A 19502-nucleotide genomic window follows, 5' to 3' on the forward strand; every position below is an offset into this window, starting at 1 on the left:
TTAAACTAGTATTGAAAGTGTTCGTTGACGCATGTCTACCGACCAATTTCTGTGTTTAATAGCACATGCAAATGTCCAAATAAAACTATATCAATTGCACAAAACACAATGATCAGTTCAACATTAACATGGTTATTTCTGACGCAGGTTTCAATATCAGCATTCATTAGCGTGTGTAGCTGGCATATGTGCGTATAATAAACGCAGCCTTTGAACTCACCTGACTTTATCCCAGGTTGATTCTCCGAACTTTGTCAGGATAAGCTCCTTGACACAGAGATTGATAAAACCATACTAGATGGGGAAAAAATAAAACGTGGTATGTAATAATATACTGACAAACAAAATTTCGCAAATACAACCGAAAATGGTGTTGTTTTCCTACCATGCCAATGAGATTACAGTACGTCTTAGGAAGCGTTGTCTTGTGTGCTATTGGTACGTATATACTGTCAGCGTACTATGAAGACAAGTCTCAGTGACGTAGGTGGATTATACCATTATTTATTAAATAGCTTAGGTACTGAGTACATGCGTATTATTTCACAGTCTCACAGTTGGACGGCGGAAAAATTTCCGACCATAGCCGAAAAATCTGTTTTGGAAAATAATCTTTCTTAAATCAGAAATATTGCAACTATTAAGATTGAAACCACTAGAGCGTTGTAAACCGGCATGCCGAATTTATTGGCATATTTACGTGGAATCGTGAAAATTAGTAATCAACAACATGGGTGAATTGATCTAATATATTAGCACAAGAGACGAGGGTAAACACGCCTTTCTATTTTTAACTGCATGACAATGAAAACACTGCAGTGTTGTGGTGGGACAACGTTATGTTACCCTGAGAACAAGTAACCTTGTGTGGGGCATATTTTGTGTATTGGCGCATGGTTGTCCCTGGATATCATTGTAATGCGGCCACGGCATCAATGTTCATTGTGTGCCACGCTACTACTTTGTTTGTCTCGCTAGAACGAATAAAGATGTTCCCACTACTCGTTAAAAATATGTGTCTGTCGTATACATTTTGTCTCTACACGATGTCAGTGGTGTCTCCCATGCATGTGTACGTCGTGCAATGACTGCTCTACACGATGTCAGTGGTGTCTCCCATGCATGTGTACGTCGTGCAATGACTGTTCTACACGATGTCAGTAAACGAAAATAAAAAAACAAACAAATACAGAAACATGTTTCCAGTCCAGTTCAAACTGTTTTGTTAGTTATTTAATAACTTCTAATTTACTGAAGGCACTATACACTATAAATTCAATGACTTTTGACGAACATGTTGTTTAATCACAATATTTTGTTATTTTGGCGCAAAAGAAAAGTTAAAAAAGACTATCATTATTTTTGTTATATATTAGATGTTTCGTTATTGTATTCTTTTATATTAATTGTTGGCTCACATAATCACTAACATAATTTATGGGAGAGTGTTCGTTTAAGGTAGACGATCAATACGTACCAGTAACATACGCATTGTTACGTAATATGGGTAAAACCATGTACTCCAGAGAAGAAGGGTAGACAATGGGCAAACAATAAAGGAAATCAGAAGTTTTGCTATTCTATCTTGGCTATACTAATTGTCGACATGTGCAGTGCCCAAAGTGGTAACTATACATTTTTTTCTGTGCACCGACTTTTTGCACCGTTTAGAAACAAATTGCCAATGATCTGTTTAAACACCGGTGCCATAATACTTTAAGGGAACAACTATTATGGTATGATGATTTTCAGGAGTCGATAATTTGTGAATGTTGGCCAAATCGCACTTTTGTTATTTTTCTAAAAAAAAAATTAAACTGTTATCTTTCACATTTCCTGAATTCATACGAAAACCCTTCTCACATACAAAATATTTTAGGGAAGATTTTCAATAAACAGGAAAACATTCAGTAATTAATGCCATTTAATAAGTATAATTGTTTTCTTACTCAGATACTTATGACGTCAGTAGGAGCAACTAGTTTCTAGCTGTCAATTACTTTTCTATGGTGTTAGCAAAATGTTGGGAGAAACTATGCCATGGGGTGGGTATGACAGGCACGACAATAATACAATCACACCAATACTTTCTAACATTGTAACAAATAAATAAATAAATCCGTCTCATTTTGACAGTAAATAAGAAATGATACGTGTTTTGTTTTATTCTATTGATCTCTTTACGTGTTTACATATAACACATCTACTAAAAACGTGAGTTCCTTTATCGTTAGCTACACTAATACGTACATATACAAGGTTGTCTAAATCGATCCTTTGAAAATAAAACTTTATTTGCATGTGCGGAACCAAAACCGGACTTAAAAAATAATGCAAAGCACCGGTAGGGAGACATCACACGTTTAAGTCGTTCGGTCCTTCGTTTTAGTGAGTACTATACGTAATACAAATGAATTAGAAGACGAGGAGTAAACAGATACAAACAATATAAAAAAAAAACAGTCAGTTTTTTTTATAAGCAATGATAAACTGATTACCTTACTAACAAACAAAAATAATAAGTTGATCATAGCATGGAATGTACTTCCCACGATCAGAAAAACCAGTAAATTCATTGATAACTGCTTAGGCAAAAAAAAAAAAAAAAAAAAAAAAACTTATGTTGCCCTCAAGTCGGAAAATTTAAAATTGGGTCGGTCGGATTTTTTTTTTAAACTCGTGAAAACTAAAGGGATCGTAAATAGCCGAGATATATGTGTGTAATTGTTACGATAAGGTTCAGGGGGGGGGGATAACAAAAGACGAACTGGTGTACACTATAACAGATGACTTTATTGAAACTCCTGCCGTGATGTGTCAAAGCACCCACTTATATACACAAGTTTACATTCCTTGCATTTTGGCGGCAAGTGACTTTGGCCTTGTACATGATTGGGTAATAGGGAGACGAGCTGATAGGTAAATAACTATTAATGAGGTTGTTTTATTGGCTAAAATTAACGTCCTATGATTGGCTAAACTATTTGTAAGCAGAATCCTAAATCGACATCAAGTTCGGCTAGTTATATTTCCGATAGTATATGGGAATCAATCAAACGCATGCTAGATATTAAACACAAAAATCAAAGTGTTCCTTTCAGTCTTTTGTATTTAAATACAGATCAACCCGAGGTTCAAAGTCGCCACTCAACCTCCCGGGGACCCTGGGGATCAAACAACGGTCCGGAATCGTTAATTATTAGGGGAAACACTTTTTTACTGCTTAAAATGGTGAGTTTCTAATATTTGGGCCTATTAAAAAAAAAAACAAAAAAAACCGCGACCCGTTATTTCATTTTTTTTGGTCGGTCGCTGAGGGCAACAAAACAACTTTTTTTGGCCTTATATCAGTCATTTAGTTTTATAAACAGAATATATTTATAGACCATTTATAACATCTACAGCTTTATGCCCTTTACTCTATAGGTGTACAAAGTTTATTCCACATAGAGTGACTTGTTTATGATATAATGTATTATCTATATCGTTCAACCCCCATGCATGGAATGACCGGCAACAACAGCGATGTATAATATATCCATCACCACAACGTGTGTGTTACACCACATACTAGCTCTTAGTAGCAGCTAATATGCCACGAAACATCGATTTGGGATCAGATTTTAAAACATCCGGTCGATCAAACTCAGCAATCTGTGAAATGAACATATGGAAAACACCGTGACATTTCATACATATGATTACAGTAAAGGTAATATTACAAATATGTTTAGTTTTCGTTTGGTTTTTAGTCCATTTTGATGTCGGCCATAATAGGCACCCAATTATAATTGTTTGAACTTGAGTAGAAAATGTATTGTTTCAAACTGATTTTAACAGACACATCAATCATGTATGTAATTTGATTGATTGCAAATTGCCGTTCTGAGTCCTTCGCACGCAAACGCGTTTGGTTTGTTTACATTATGGCGTCGTCTCAAGTGAGCAAAATGATTTCTCAAATCTTGACGACCGAAATGCAGTCACACGCCTTGGTTTCACAAAATTTGGAGAGATGAATAAAAGAAAATATTCACTCCCAGAAAAAGAGGAATATATTTATCTGCGGGTCGTCGAAACTGAATATTGACGTTCACTTCTGTTACTATTTGTATGATATGAGTATTATATGTAATCCTACCTTGCCATTGTCCACCACCATGATTCTATCGTACTTCATAACAGTATCTATTCTATGTGAAATTGTTAACACTGTACAGTGTTTAAAGGCTAAATCTATAGTCTCCTGAATTAAACTATCGGTCTGTGTATCGATAGCTGCTGTAGCCTCGTCTAATACCAATATCTAAGGAGGATATCGTATGTTATATGTTTTTATGTCAGTCATGTTCCTGGTTTACCAACTGTTGTTATTAAATTGGACTTGTCTGTTATGTATGTAGATTGTGTGAAATATTACTTAGGGCACGATATCAAATGTTACCATATGTTTGAAATGTGAAACGACACCAACCTTGCTGTTTCTTAGCAACGCCCTTGCCATACACATGAGTTGACGTTCACCAACAGAAAAGTTTTCTCCATTCTCAACAACGGGAGTCTCTAGTTGTTCTGGCAAGTCTTTTATCTTAAAAAAACAACACCATCTTAATCAGTTCTATCATAATACATAAGTCGGTATTTCCGGTTTACATTATTCAATAACTGTTTGTGCTATATTGTTTTGTCTTTCAAATTCAGAACATAATTTGATTGTCGATACACCTGAGTAACTTACATTAGGTTTCATACAAGTTTTTTCCAAAGCATTCCACAACTCAGCATCTGTGTATTGGTTGAGTGGATCCAAATTGAACCTGCAATTTAAATTCATTACGTCAACACATCAATTCAGTTTTCTCTGATATAATGGAATTTTAGTGACACACATCTAAGCTTCAATCAATACAAATATATTTGAATATTGTTTTTGTATTTACCGTGGCAGTTTTAGAAGAATTCACTAAACATTTAACATGCATATAATTTACATATGTAAATTTCACTATAGAACAGAAAGGCAAAATGTTTGTAAAACATAATATTTATTAATCCACTACTTCTTTCGTGCTTTTTTTTTGAGGGGGGTAGAAGATGACACATTTGAGTTGTTCTCCAAGGTATTCATATTTCTCACATTACAGAACAAAGTGATAGTCATTTTCAACCTTATTTGAACAAAACGAGTAAACTAATGGAATTTGTTTTCCAGCGACTGGTTAAATTATTAATTTATTTTGTCTGGGGTGCTGAAGTTAAATTAGATGATTGGATTGTCCCAATCTCTGAACTGTTTAGTACTCCGTCCGCTCGTATGTTCTATGCTCCGCCCTCTGGACTGTCTATGTTCCGCCTTCTGTACTGTACTACACTGCGTTCTACCTTCCGGACTTTTCCGTGTTCCATCTTCTGTACTGTTCTATGCTCACCATCTGAACTTGTTTGTCTCCGCCCTCTGAATTGTTCTGCATTCCGTCCTCTGGACACTGTGTTCTACTCTCTGGACTGTTCTGTATATGTGTTCGGTTCTGTGTTCGGCTTTCTGCACTGTTTTGTGTTCCACCCCCGGGACTGTTGTATGTACCGCCCTCTTGAGTGATCTGTGTTCTACACCTGGAGTGTTCTGTATTTCGCCCTGTGGACTTTTTTGTGTTCCAACCTCTGCTACGTCATATTTCACAATGTATCCTTGACAAAGTTGTTCACAGTAGTGTGAGACGAATGGTATACGGTATTTAACTCAGAAGCCATGTAATTGGATCATTTTTCTATTAATTTAATTATAAATTACCCGCTCATGTTTGGGAATTATAATTACCACATGCATTAGTACTCATTGTCACGAGCGAGATGTAAATATTTAATTAATTTGCTTAGATAGTTGTTATTATCGAAATGTGTTATACATTTGTTTTTCGTGAGTAACCCCTATGCATTCAGAACAATGTCTATACGGATGAAAGAACCTCGCAACACGAGCGTTATTTGGATCAAGGATTTCATTGGAGCTCGACATTTGTTATTTGCATAACTGACCCAAACATTTAAATCAACCTTGTGCCAACACCACTATTAAGAATATACTATTTATATTTAATACCTTATGGTTCCTATAAACAGGACAGGGTCTTGGGGAACAATCGACAGCTTACATCGAAGGTCATGAAGTCCTATATTTGCAATGTCCACATCATCGATAAGAATACTCCCAGACAAAGGCTCAACTAAACGGAAAAGAGCGACTGCGAATGATGACTTGCCTAGGGAAACATACAGATAAGCAAATAATTGAAATCACAGTGAAGATCTAGCATGTCAATGGTATACAAGCTGATGATTAAATTGAAGGACATGAATGAATTAATGAACAAACAAATTACCGGGTAAACAGAGAAAACTAAATGTTAATCATGACATACATACATACCGGTACATATTTCTCAGTACTAATGTAACTGTTTTATAGTTGAAATTGGTGTTCTAGATAGAAACTTAATTAACTTCAGCAAAGGTGATGCATTTTTTATCTCAAAGCGTAATTCCATTATATGCATATATATGATTCGTAAGGTTAGGAGACTCACGATTATACGCGATTTAGTGTTTTATTAACGAGTGCGTTTTAATAATCATTTAAACACTGGTGTAAAACGTTTTAAACCGAACGTGTAAATCTCTTGATGATGTCCGGCTTATTACAAATTATAATATATTGGTCTCTTACACAAACAATTCTTGTTAATGTAATTGAGTTCAACAGATATTTATAAAATTTTATTTACACTGCCAATTATTTTATTATAAGATTATATATCACTTTGCCACCAGTTTAACTTGCTTTATTTGGAAATCAGTGCCTTGATTATTTTTTTATAGTGCAAGCCTATGTAGCTTATAAAATAAATAAATAAATAAATAAATAAATAAATAAATAAATAAATAAATAAATAAATAAATAAATAAATAAATAAATAAATAAATAAATAAATAAATAAATAAATAAATAAATAAATAAATAAATAAATAAATGAAAATGAATGAAAATGTACAACTGTAGTGCGCCACCACATAGATACACTGAGTGTTATGCTAGTCACGTGATAGATTGTCCATATTCATTTGCATATTATCCAGTTCGTTGTAGATGTATGAATCATACTGTTAATGAGATCCCATGATCAGCCAATATTTTGAATGGCAGAACACAAATAAACATAATACATGTAAATCTGAATCTGAACCGAGGATGTGAGCCAGAGACACGTAGTCCAACAATTCCGCTCAGAAGCATACATCACAAATCGGGTAGAGCGAAATGTGAGCCAGCTGGTGGAGGAGATGTTGTTATGGTGTTGCGAGAAGGGAATTGAAACAGAAACATGTAAAATCAGGCTGGGGTCAAAATAGTGTGAATGATGTGACATAGCGAAAGCACTCATATTGGTACAATGAGTGGCAAGCTTCATTGTTACTAACACAACACCATGGGCTGCTTTCCACTGTTTTAAATAAATAAATTTAAGGTTGGCAATTTATTATTGGCAACTAAGATTAGTCATTCTAGCGGGTTGTCCATCTACATTGTTAGAACCCAAAATGATTTTAACTTGTGCTTCTACGTATGTGCAGTTCCGCGATTGGTGTAGTGGGAGACAAGCAAAATCACGGGATACATTATTCCTCTATCCATTATTTCACAGATATAACTTACACTCTCTGCATTTAAAGTATATGCGGCTACCCGATCACTATTCCCTTTGGATCCGATCCTAGGACGGGTCTTTTTTAAACAAAACATCCAATGGTGATAATTATTAGATATTTAATCATATGTAATGGAAATTATCTAATAAACTAATACATTACCTGCTCCCGTTCTACCAACAATACCAACTTTTTCCCTGGGGTATATAGTACACGTAATGCCCCTCAGTACCAATGGTAAATGTTCACGATATCTCATTTCAAAGTCCTTGAAACATATCTTGCCTTCTTGTGGCCAATCTGTGCTAGGCCTTTGTTTTTCTATAAATTGTTCGCCCTCTGGTTGTAAACTCTGGAAAAATAACATAGTGAGTGAGTACACATATATCATTTTTAGCCGATTGACTTTATCACAAAAAAAAAACAATATCTCAATATCTCCTTGACAGCGAGTGAGCCACGCGTTTAATTCCCTACGGCTATAATAACAACTGTTTTCATGGTCAGCGTAACATTAGCGATAACGTTAAAGACACTATTCGGGGTGGGTGGTCAACTAACTTGACGTTTATTTGCGAATAAAGTCTATTTTATACAAAAAGAACTGCTAATTTAAATCTGGGGTGGTAGGTGAGAATCACTCCTTTCACAAAAAAATGACGATCCTTCCCCGATTTGTTAGTTGAGTTAAATTATGCTTTCTGAAACCATATTTTCGTTGTGACATTCAGTAATATTCTATGTAACAACGTAATTCGAACATTCCATTCCATTCCAGTAGTTAACAGGCAAAGTTTTAATCAAAAAACAAAATTGAAACTAAAACGTTTGTGGAAATATCTATAAGTTTAGATTATTAAACTAAGTACTTAGTAACAGTTAATATGATATTTCTGTATGTAGTATGGTACACTGCGCAGTCGTATCTCCATGGTAACACGTTCATATTAAGTTAACTAGAAAATGATAGATTAACACAAAAACATGTATATTACTAAAACTCAGCCCAATGAACGACTGGCGCTATATATTAGTTATTGTTAGCTACCTTAGTGCTATATATTGATGCATGATGTAAAAAGTAGACGACCCTCCAATACGACCCTGTATAATATTAATATTTACTTTCAGTAAAATATAGTACAAGTAAAAAATAGGATCAGTGTCGAATCATAACGTAGTGGTTGTGGTGGTGACAAGAAAGATATTTGGTAATGCACTCACAACATTAAAGAATTAATCCCAATACATAATATAGCTAACGCACAGCCAGTGTTCATATCATGATAATTTTTATGTTCAATCAAACATTGCATTAAGCCTCACCTCAGAATACTGGAGGATCCGCTCAGCCGAGGTAAATCTAGCTTCCACATCAGCATTATATTTGCCACTTAATTGAAAATATGCCGCAGTCTGCGTGGATGGCAAAATACATGGATTAGTTATAAAAAAAAACATAACCACAACCACCAATAATAACAACAACAATTATAAAAAGAAATATTCACCTGTACAGCACACACCATAGCTAGTCCTGCCAATGCAGGTGATATTTCACCATGATGTATTACAATCATTAATGCTGTTGAACCAATGAGTGTCGTACTTATTACTTCTAAACGGAAGATTGTCCAACGACTTGATAAACTATATAACAGTAGTATCACAGTATTCCTGTCAAGTAATGTCTGAAATCTAACAAAACAATTATGAGCTACGTAACTGTTTTCTACAATCACCTAATTGAACCTGTAAATACAAGTTTATTTGACTGTTGAATATTAGAGCACCATCGATAATCATTTGTTTATCACGTGTTTTACCACTCATCAAAAACCCAATAATCTCAGTTTGCAAGATTTTCTAATGAAATGTTTCGAGAATTGATACCAGTTTTGCATCCCAACGGGCGAATCACTAAATACTGCCACATCATCTCCTCACAAAAGTGAAAATAAATCCAAAAGCTTCTCTATGGCCTGAATTTCTAACATAGAAGTTAATGCTGAAAAATGCCGTACCCAACTTGACAAGATAAATAGTTTGCAATTGTGCTTTACAACATGATTTGACGCAGGATACATCGCATCTCGAATGCATGGGTGATATGCAAATTAGTTTTAGTCAAAATAAGTGACTGCCTAAAAGTACCATTACTGTTGTTCAAATTTCATTTCACCTGGCAAGTATATTCATGTACCCCAAGGGAAAAATCTCGTACTTCTAAATATTGTTTATTTCTGCTATGTTTCGAAAAACGGTACTACTTTGTTCGCTCTCATACCTCATTTGCATATGGGGTGGGGAAATATCGATTTTGATTTCAGTGACGAATCAAAATAAATAGTATTAGGTTATTAAGAGGATACCTCAATGTACTTACGAAGACAGTACAGCGAAAGTATATATTAGACCGACGCGCAGCGGAGGTCGATGCGACGGTGTACCGGCTGAGTGTATACTTTGAGGTATCCTCGTAATAATCTTATTATTATACACCTTTTCTTCCAAGAATATATCATGGGAATGTCGAAATCCAAAAGGTTTAAAACGTAATTAGCGAACTTCTTTGTGTGGAGTACAGTCAACCCGGGTGGCAGCCATGTTTTTTTATTATTATTAGAAGACGCTTACGCGCGTAATCATTCCATATTTGGAATTCGCATTTCCTTATATGGTAGGATGAAAATACCCCGTAAAATACTGCAAAATTACGACACGCTGTAACTTATGTCGTTACGGTGACAGATGTATAATAAGATAAGGTTATTAAGAGGATACCTCAATGTATGTACGAAGACAGTACAGCGAAAGTATATATTCGACCGACGCGCAGCGGAGGTCGATGCAGCGGCGTACTGTCTGAGTGCATACTTTGAAGTATCCTCGTAATAACCTTATTATTATACATCATTGGGCTTTGTCGACACCCTTACCTATTTGTATTAATGGTTTCACAATTTATCATATGTTTGACTATCTCAACGCTTTCAGGTATCACAGACTTGGTAACATAGTTTATAAATACCTTAGCTATATCTTCGTAGAAAATTTATTTTCTTGTATCTTACAAATTTAACAACCACTAGTTCTAATCCCCTAACACGCGATGTGAGTTGCCAATGTCCCACAGCTAACGCCTGAACTGAATCCGAAGATGTATGATGTAGTGTGAATTTTGAATTCGATGAAAATTGGGAATATGCTTTATGATATTTAACTAAAGGCGTTCTAATTAATATCACTGTGTAGTGTAATAAAACAGAATTTGTTTCGCGTTTGGGCAAGAGATGAAGAATTAAATGTAATGTATTCAGTAGTTTGAGTAAACATTGCTTGTCTAGCCTTGTAACTGCACATGGATATTAATATGATTTGCCAAACTGAACAATAGTACAATAGAAATAAATGTATCATGGTTACTGCTGGAATAGCACTTTTAACTAACTAATATGAGACAAAATGCGGTTATTTATAATTAACACAAAATCATCCTTCTATATAATATGAAATGTCTTAATACCATCTTTATCACATATCAAGACATAATTAAAGTATCGACTATGTTATGTTCTTGTGAAGTGATGTGTAAGATGTTCACGGTTCATTTTAGATTAGCAATTTTCAGAAACACGATGGCAGTATGGGGGGCATGGAATAGGTGTATGTTTCAGTAGATCGTGCATTCAAGTAAAATACACTCATTCGGTCATCAAATTATATTAACCACTATTTGATTCAACTATTCCTTAGTTGGTGACAACTGTGACTTACTTCTGTATAAATTCATCCCGTTTGTCATATGCATATATAGATACAGCCCCGAGTACAGACGTTGATACGTAGGAAAGACATTGTGACCGAGTCACGTGTTCAAGTCTCTTCATTGATCTGATGGCCTGCCGATAGTACGTGTATACATAGACGAAGAATATAATGAGTATTAATACCGGAATCGTCAACCATGGAAACACTCCTATAACGGTAATTACAGCCACGATGACGGCGATGTTTAATTGCAGTTGCATATCCATGTCAAATGGTAACCACACGTCCACTAAATATAAAAAAAGAATGTTTTAGTCACGATTAATATAATTTATCCCATATGTCATGTTAGTTAATTGTAATAATGGAGTGTAATAGTTGTCCAAATCACACAATATAGCATATATTATAGACATGCAATTGTATTTTAATACCAGTTGGAGAGCGCCGTCTATGGCAGTCGCATTCTTGTTTAATTGTGCCTTAGAGGGGGGGCAGCAACATTGGTCCACCTCTTTTGAACTACACCATCGACTTGCCGGCTTGCAGTTTGTTTCTTCTACAATTTTAGTCGCCCTCCACCACCCCGTGCACCTCCATTGTAATTATGGCACAGGTGGGTGTGGGCGTTTCTGGGGCCCACATCTTTGTGGGAGATTAATTTGTGCTTAATTTTAACTGAATTATTGTTTTGAATGTATTTCTCGCCAGTTGACCTTTGACCTGTGTCCTCCTTGGAGGTTTTCTGTTGTAATCTTTCAGTTTGAGAAAACTGGCGAGGGATTTTTTAAGGTTTACAAGCCTCTCATTTTTCAATAAATGTCAAGAACACTTGGCCTTTCATTCCATCTCATTTGTGTTATTGTCGTCTATCTCCCACAAACAGAGCAAAACGACCAGAAGTGATTCAGTTCAAATGCAGGGATATAAATTTGAATTATTATTACTACGGGTAACAATAACGTCGATATAACAATACATTCAACCAATGTGTGAATAGTAGGGGACAGGAACGTGTCTGGAACTATTTTTGATATCACAATACATTCAACCAATGTGTGAATATTACAGGACAGGAACGTGTATGGTGCTATTGTTAATATAGCAATACACTCAACCAATGTGTAAATAGTACGGGACAGGAACGTGTATGGAACTATTGTTGATATAACAATACACTCAACCAATGTGTAAATAGTACGGGACAGGAACGTGTATGGAACTATTGTTGATATAACAATACATTCAACCAATGTGTAAATAGTACAGGACAGAAACGTGTATGGAACTATTGTTGACATCACAATACATTCAACCAATGTGTAAATAGTACGGGACAGGAACCTGCATGGAACTATTGTTGATATAACAATACATTCAACCAATGTGTGAATAGTACGGGACAGGAACGTGTATGGAACTATTGTTGATATAACAATACACTTAACCAATGTGTAAATAGTACGAGACAGGAACGTGTTTGGAACTATTGTTGATATAACAATACACTCAACCAATGTGTAAATAGTACGGGACAGGAACGTGTATGGAACTATGGTTGATATAACAATACATTCAACCAATGTGTAAATAGTACGGGACAGGAACGTGTATGGTGCTATTGCTGATATAAAAATATATTCAACCAATGTGTAAATAGTACGGGACAGGAACATGTATGGAACTATTTTTGATATAACAATACACTCAACCAATGTGTAAATAGTACGGGACAGGAACGTGTATGGAACTATGGTTGATATAACAATACACTCAACCAATGTTTAAATAGTACGGGACAGGAACATGTATGGAGCTATTGTTGATATAACAATACATTCAACCAATGTTTAAATAGTACAGGACAGGAACGTGTATGAAACTATTGTTGATATAACAATACAATCAACCAATGTGTAAATAGTACGGGACAGGAACGTGTATGGAACTATTGTTGATATAACAATACATTCAACCAATGTGTAAATAGTACGGGACAGGAACGTGTATGGAACTATTGTTGATATAACAATACATTCAATTAATGTGTAAATAGTACGGGACTGGAAAATGTATGGAACTATTGTTGATATAACAATACACTCAACCAAAGTGTAAATAGTACGGGACAGGAACGTGTATGGAACTATTGTTGATATAACAATACAATCAACCAATGTTTAAATAGTACAGGACAGGAACGTGTATGGAACTATGGTTGATATATCAAGACACTCAACCAATGTGTAAATAGTACAGGACAGGAACGTGTATGGAACTATTGTTGATATAACAATACAATCAACCAATGTTTAAATAGTACAGGACAGGAACGTATATGGAATTATGGTTGATATAACATTACACTCAACCAATGTTTAAATAGTACAGGACAGGAACGTGTGTGGAACTATTGTTCATATAACAATACAATCAACCAATGTTTAAATAGTACAGGACAGGAACGTGTATGGAACTATGGTTGATATAACAATACAATCAACCAAAGTGTAAATAGTACAGGACAGGAACGTGTATGGAACTATTGTTGATATAACAATACATTCAACCAATGTGTAAATAATACGGGACAGGAACGTGTATGGAACTACAGTTGATATAATAATACATTCAACCAATGCGTAAATAGTACGGGACAGGAACGTGTATGGAACTATTGTTCATATAACAATACCCTCAACCAATGTGTAAATAGTACGGGACAGGAACATGTATGGAACTATTGTTGATATAACAATACACTCAACCAATGTGTAAATAGTACGGGACGGGAACGTGTATGAAACTATTGTTGATATAACAATACATTCAACCAATGTGTAAATAGTACGGGACAGGAACATGTATGGAACTATTGTTGATATATCAATACACTCAACCAATGTGTAAATAGTACGGGACAGGAACGTGTATGGAACTATTGTTGATATAACAATACACTCAACCAATGTTTAAATAGTACAGGACAGGAACGTGTATGGAACTATGGTTGATATAACATTACACTCAACCAATGTTTAAATAGTACAGGACAGGAACGTGTATGGAACTATGGTTGATATATCAATACACTCTACCAATGTGTAAATAGTACAGGACAGGAACGTGTATGGAACTATTGTTGATATAACAATACAATCAACCAATGTTTAAATAGTACAGGACAGGAACGTGTATGAAACTATTGTTGATATAACAATACAATCAACCAATGTTTAAATAGTACAGGACAGGAACGTGTATGGAACTATGGTTGATATAACATTACACTCAACCAATGTTTAAATAGTACAGGACAGGAACGTGTATAGAACTATGGTTGATATAACAATACAATCAACCAAAGTGTAAAAAGTACAGGACAGGAACGTGTATGGAACTATTGTTGATATATCAATACATTCAACCAATGTGTAAATAGTACGGGACAGGAACCTGCATGGAACTATTGTTGATATAACAATATATTCAAACAATGTGTGAATAGTACGGGACAGGAACGTGTATGGAACTATGGTTGATATAACAATACAATCAACGAAAGTGTAAATAGTACAGGACAGGAACGTGAATGGAGCTATTGTTAATATAGCAATACACTCAACCAATGTGTAAATAGTACAGGACAGGAACGTGTATGGAACTATTGTTGATATCACAATACATTCAACCAATGTGTAAATAGTACGGGACAGGAACCTGCATGGAACTATTGTTGATATAACAATACATTCAACCAATGTGTGAATAGTACGGGACAGGAACGTGTATGGAACTATTGTTGATATAACAATACACTCAACCAATGTGTAAATAGTACGGGAAAGGAACGTGTTTGGAACTATTGTTGATATAACAATACACTCAACCAATGTGTAAATAGTACGGGACAGGAACGTGTATGGAACTATTGTTGATATAACAATACATTCAACCAATGTGTAAATAATACGGGACAGGAACGTGTATGGAACTACAGTTGATATAATAATACATTCAACCAATGTGTAAATAGTACGGGACAGGAACGTGTATGGAACTATTGTTCATATAACAATACCCTCAACCAATGTGTAAATAGTACGGGACAGGAACATGTATGGAACTATTGTTGATATAACAATACACTCAACCAATGTGTAAATAGTACGGGACGGGAACGTGTATGAAACTATTGTTGACATAACAATACATTCAACCAATGTGTAAATAGTACGGGACAGGAACATGTATGGAACTATTGTTGATATATCAATACACTCAACCAATGTGTATATAGTACGGGACAGGAACGTGTATGGAACTATTGTTGATATAACAATACAATCAACCAATGTGTAAATAGTACAGGACAGGAACGTGTATGGAACTATTGTTGATATTACAATACAATCAACCAATGTTTAAATAGTAAAGGACAGGAACGTGTATGAAACTATTGTTGATATAACAATACAATCAACCAATGTTTAAATAGTACAGGACAGGAACGTGTATGGAACTATGGTTGATATAACATTACACTCAACCAATGTTTAAATAGTACAGGACAGGAACGTGTATAGAACTATGGTTGATATAACAATACAATCAACCAAAGTGTAAATAGTACGGGACAGGAACGTGTATGGAACTATTGTTGATATATCAATACATTCAACCAATGTGTAAATAGTACGGGACAGGAACCTGCATGGAACTATTGTTGATATAACAATACATTCAAACAATGTGTGAATAGTACGGGACAGGAACGTGTATGGAACTATGGTTGATATAACAATACAATCAACCAAAGTGTAAATAGTACAGGACAGGAACGTGAATGGAGCTATTGTTAATATAGCAATACACTCAACCAATGTGTAAATAGTACAGGACAGGAACGTGTATGGAACTATTGTTGACATCACAATACATTCAACCAATGTGTAAATAGTACGGGACAGGAACGTGTATGGAACTATGGTTGATATAATAATACATTCAACCAATGTGTAAATAGTACGGGACAGGAACGTGTATGGAACTATTGTTCATATAACAATACCCTCAACCAATGTGTAAATAGTACGGGACAGGAACATGTATGGAACTATTGTTGATATATCAATACACTCAACCAATGTGTAAGTAGTACAGGACAGGAACGTGTATGGAACTATTGTTGATATAACAATACAATCAACCAAAGTGTAAATAGTACAGGACAGGAACGTGTATGGAACTATTTTTGATATATCAATACACTCAAACAAAGTGTAAATAGTACAGGACAGGAACGTGTATGGAACTATTGTTGATATATCAATACACTCAACCAATGTGTAAGTAGTACAGGACAGGAACGTGTATGGAACTATGGTTGATATAACATTACACTCAACCAATGTTTAAATAGTACAGGACAGGAACGTGTATGGAACTATGGTTGATAAAACAATACAATCAACAAAAGTGTAAATAGTACAGGACAGGAACGTGTATGGAACTATTGTTGATATAACATTACACTCAACCAAAGTGTAAATAGTACAGGACAGGAACGTGAATGGAGCTATTGTTAATATAGCAATACACTCAACCAGTATGTAAATAGTACGGGACGGGAACGTGTATGAAACTATTGTTGATATAACAATACATTCAACCAATGTGTAAATAGTACGGGACAGGAACATGTATGGAACTATTGTTGATATATCAATACACTCAACCAATGTGTAAATAGTACGGGACAGGAACGTGTATGGAACTATTGTTGATATAACAATACACTCAACCAATGTTTAAATAGTACAGGACAGGAACGTGTATGGAACTATGGTTGATATAACATTACACTCAACCAATGTTTAAATAGTACAGGACAGGAACGTGTATGGAACTATGGTTGATATATCAATACACTCTACCAATGTGTAAATAGTACAGGACAGGAACGTGTATGGAACTATTGTTGATATAACAATACAATCAACCAATGTTTAAATAGTACAGGACAGGAACGTGTATGAAACTATTGTTGATATAACAATACAATCAACCAATGTTTAAATAGTACAGGACAGGAACGTGTATGGAACTATGGTTGATATAACATTACACTCAACCAATGTTTAAATAGTAAAGGACAGGAACGTGTATAGAACTATGGTTGATATAACAATACAATCAACCAAAGTGTAAAAAGTACAGGACAGGAACGTGTATGGAACTATTGTTGATATATCAATACATTCAACCAATGTGTAAATAGTACGGGACAGGAACCTGCATGGAACTATTGTTGATATAACAATATATTCAAACAATGTGTGAATAGTACGGGACAGGAACGTGTATGGAACTATGGTTGATAAAACAATACAATCAACCAATGTGTAAATAGTACGGGAAAGGAACGTGTTTGGAACTATTGTTGATATAACAATACACTCAACCAATGTGTAAATAGTACGGGACAGGAACGTGTATGGAACTATTGTTGATATAACAATACATTCAACCAATGTGTAAATAATACGGGACAGGAACGTGTATGGAACTACAGTTGATATAATAATACATTCAACCAATGTGTAAATAGTACGGGACAGGAACGTGTATGGAACTATTGTTCATATAACAATACCCTCAACCAATGTGTAAATAGTACGGGACAGGAACATGTATGGAACTATTGTTGATATAACAATACACTCAACCAATGTGTAAATAGTACGGGACGGGAACGTGTATGAAACTATTGTTGATATAACAATACATTCAACCAATGTGTAAATAGTACGGGACAGGAACATGTATGGAACTATTGTTGATATATCAATACACTCAACCAATGTGTATATAGTACGGGACAGGAACGTGTATGGAACTATTGTTGATATAACAATACAATCAACCAATGTGTAAATAGTACAGGACAGGAACGTGTATGGAACTATTGTTGATATTACAATACAATCAACCAATGTTTAAATAGTACAGGACAGGAACGTGTATGAAACTATTGTTGATATAACAATACAATCAACCAATGTTTAAATAGTACAGGACAGGAACGTGTATGGAACTATGGTTGATATAACATTACACTCAACCAATGTTTAAATAGTACAGGACAGGAACGTGTATAGAACTATGGTTGATATAACAATACAATCAACCAAAGTGTAAATAGTACGGGACAGGAACGTGTATGGAACTATTGTTGATATATCAATACATTCAACCAATGTGTAAATAGTACGGGACAGGAACCTGCATGGAACTATTGTTGATATAACAATACATTCAAACAATGTGTAAATAGTACGGGACAGGAACGTGTATGGAACTATGGTTGATATAACAATACAATCAACCAAAGTGTATATAGTACAGGACAGGAACGTGAATGGAGCTATTGTTAATATAGCAATACACTCAACCAATGTGTAAATAGTACAGGACAGGAACGTGTATGGAACTATTGTTGACATCACAATACATTCAACCAATGTGTAAATAGTACGGGACAGGAACGTGTATGGAACTATGGTTGATATAATAATACATTCAACCAATGTGTAAATAGTACGGGACAGGAACGTGTATGGAACTATTGTTCATATAACAATACCCTCAACCAATGTGTAAATAGTACGGGACAGGAACATGTATGGAACTATTGTTGATATATCAATACACTCAACCAATGTGTAAGTAGTACAGGACAGGAACGTGTATGGAACTATTGTTGATATAACAATACAATCAACCAAAGTGTAAATAGTACAGGACAGGAACGTGTATGGAACTATTTTTGATATATCAATACACTCAAACAAAGTGTAAATAGTACAGGACAGGAACGTGTATAGAACTATTGTTGATATATCAATACACTCAACTAATGTTTAAATAGTACAGGACAGGAACGTGTATGGAACTATGGTTGATATAACATTACACTCAACCAATGTGTAAATAGTACGGGACAGGAACCTGCATGGAACTATTGT

General features: G+C 35.0%; 2 protein-coding genes across 2 annotated transcripts in view; both read right to left on the reverse strand.

Moving 5' to 3' along the window:
- The window catches only part of LOC100368244 (guanylate cyclase soluble subunit beta-2-like), a 184091-nt gene extending 183621 nt beyond the window's left edge, over nt 1-470 (reverse strand). Inside the window, exons 1-2 of the mRNA XM_085498337.1 lie at nt 386-470; nt 221-294 (exon numbers count right to left, since the gene is read on the reverse strand). Of these exons, the coding sequence (XP_085354463.1) occupies nt 221-294; nt 386-388 (77 nt within the window). The 5' untranslated portion in view covers nt 389-470. The remainder of the gene's footprint in view (nt 1-220; nt 295-385) is intronic.
- Nucleotides 471-2773: 2303 nt separating this feature from the next.
- Nucleotides 2774-19502, reverse strand: part of LOC100367743 (ATP-binding cassette sub-family C member 5-like) — a 100735-nt gene continuing 84006 nt past the window's right edge. The window contains exons 16-24 of the mRNA XM_085498344.1: nt 11482-11764; nt 9216-9402; nt 9031-9120; nt 7867-8056; nt 6101-6260; nt 4739-4817; nt 4475-4588; nt 4142-4306; nt 2774-3654 (exon numbers count right to left, since the gene is read on the reverse strand). Of these exons, the coding sequence (XP_085354470.1) occupies nt 3571-3654; nt 4142-4306; nt 4475-4588; nt 4739-4817; nt 6101-6260; nt 7867-8056; nt 9031-9120; nt 9216-9402; nt 11482-11764 (1352 nt within the window). The 3' untranslated portion in view covers nt 2774-3570. The remainder of the gene's footprint in view (nt 3655-4141; nt 4307-4474; nt 4589-4738; nt 4818-6100; nt 6261-7866; nt 8057-9030; nt 9121-9215; nt 9403-11481; nt 11765-19502) is intronic.

Source organism: Saccoglossus kowalevskii, chromosome 1, assembly GCF_978046115.1.
Source record: "Saccoglossus kowalevskii chromosome 1, keSacKowa6.1, whole genome shotgun sequence".
Classification (NCBI taxonomy): Eukaryota; Metazoa; Hemichordata; class Enteropneusta; family Harrimaniidae; genus Saccoglossus; species Saccoglossus kowalevskii.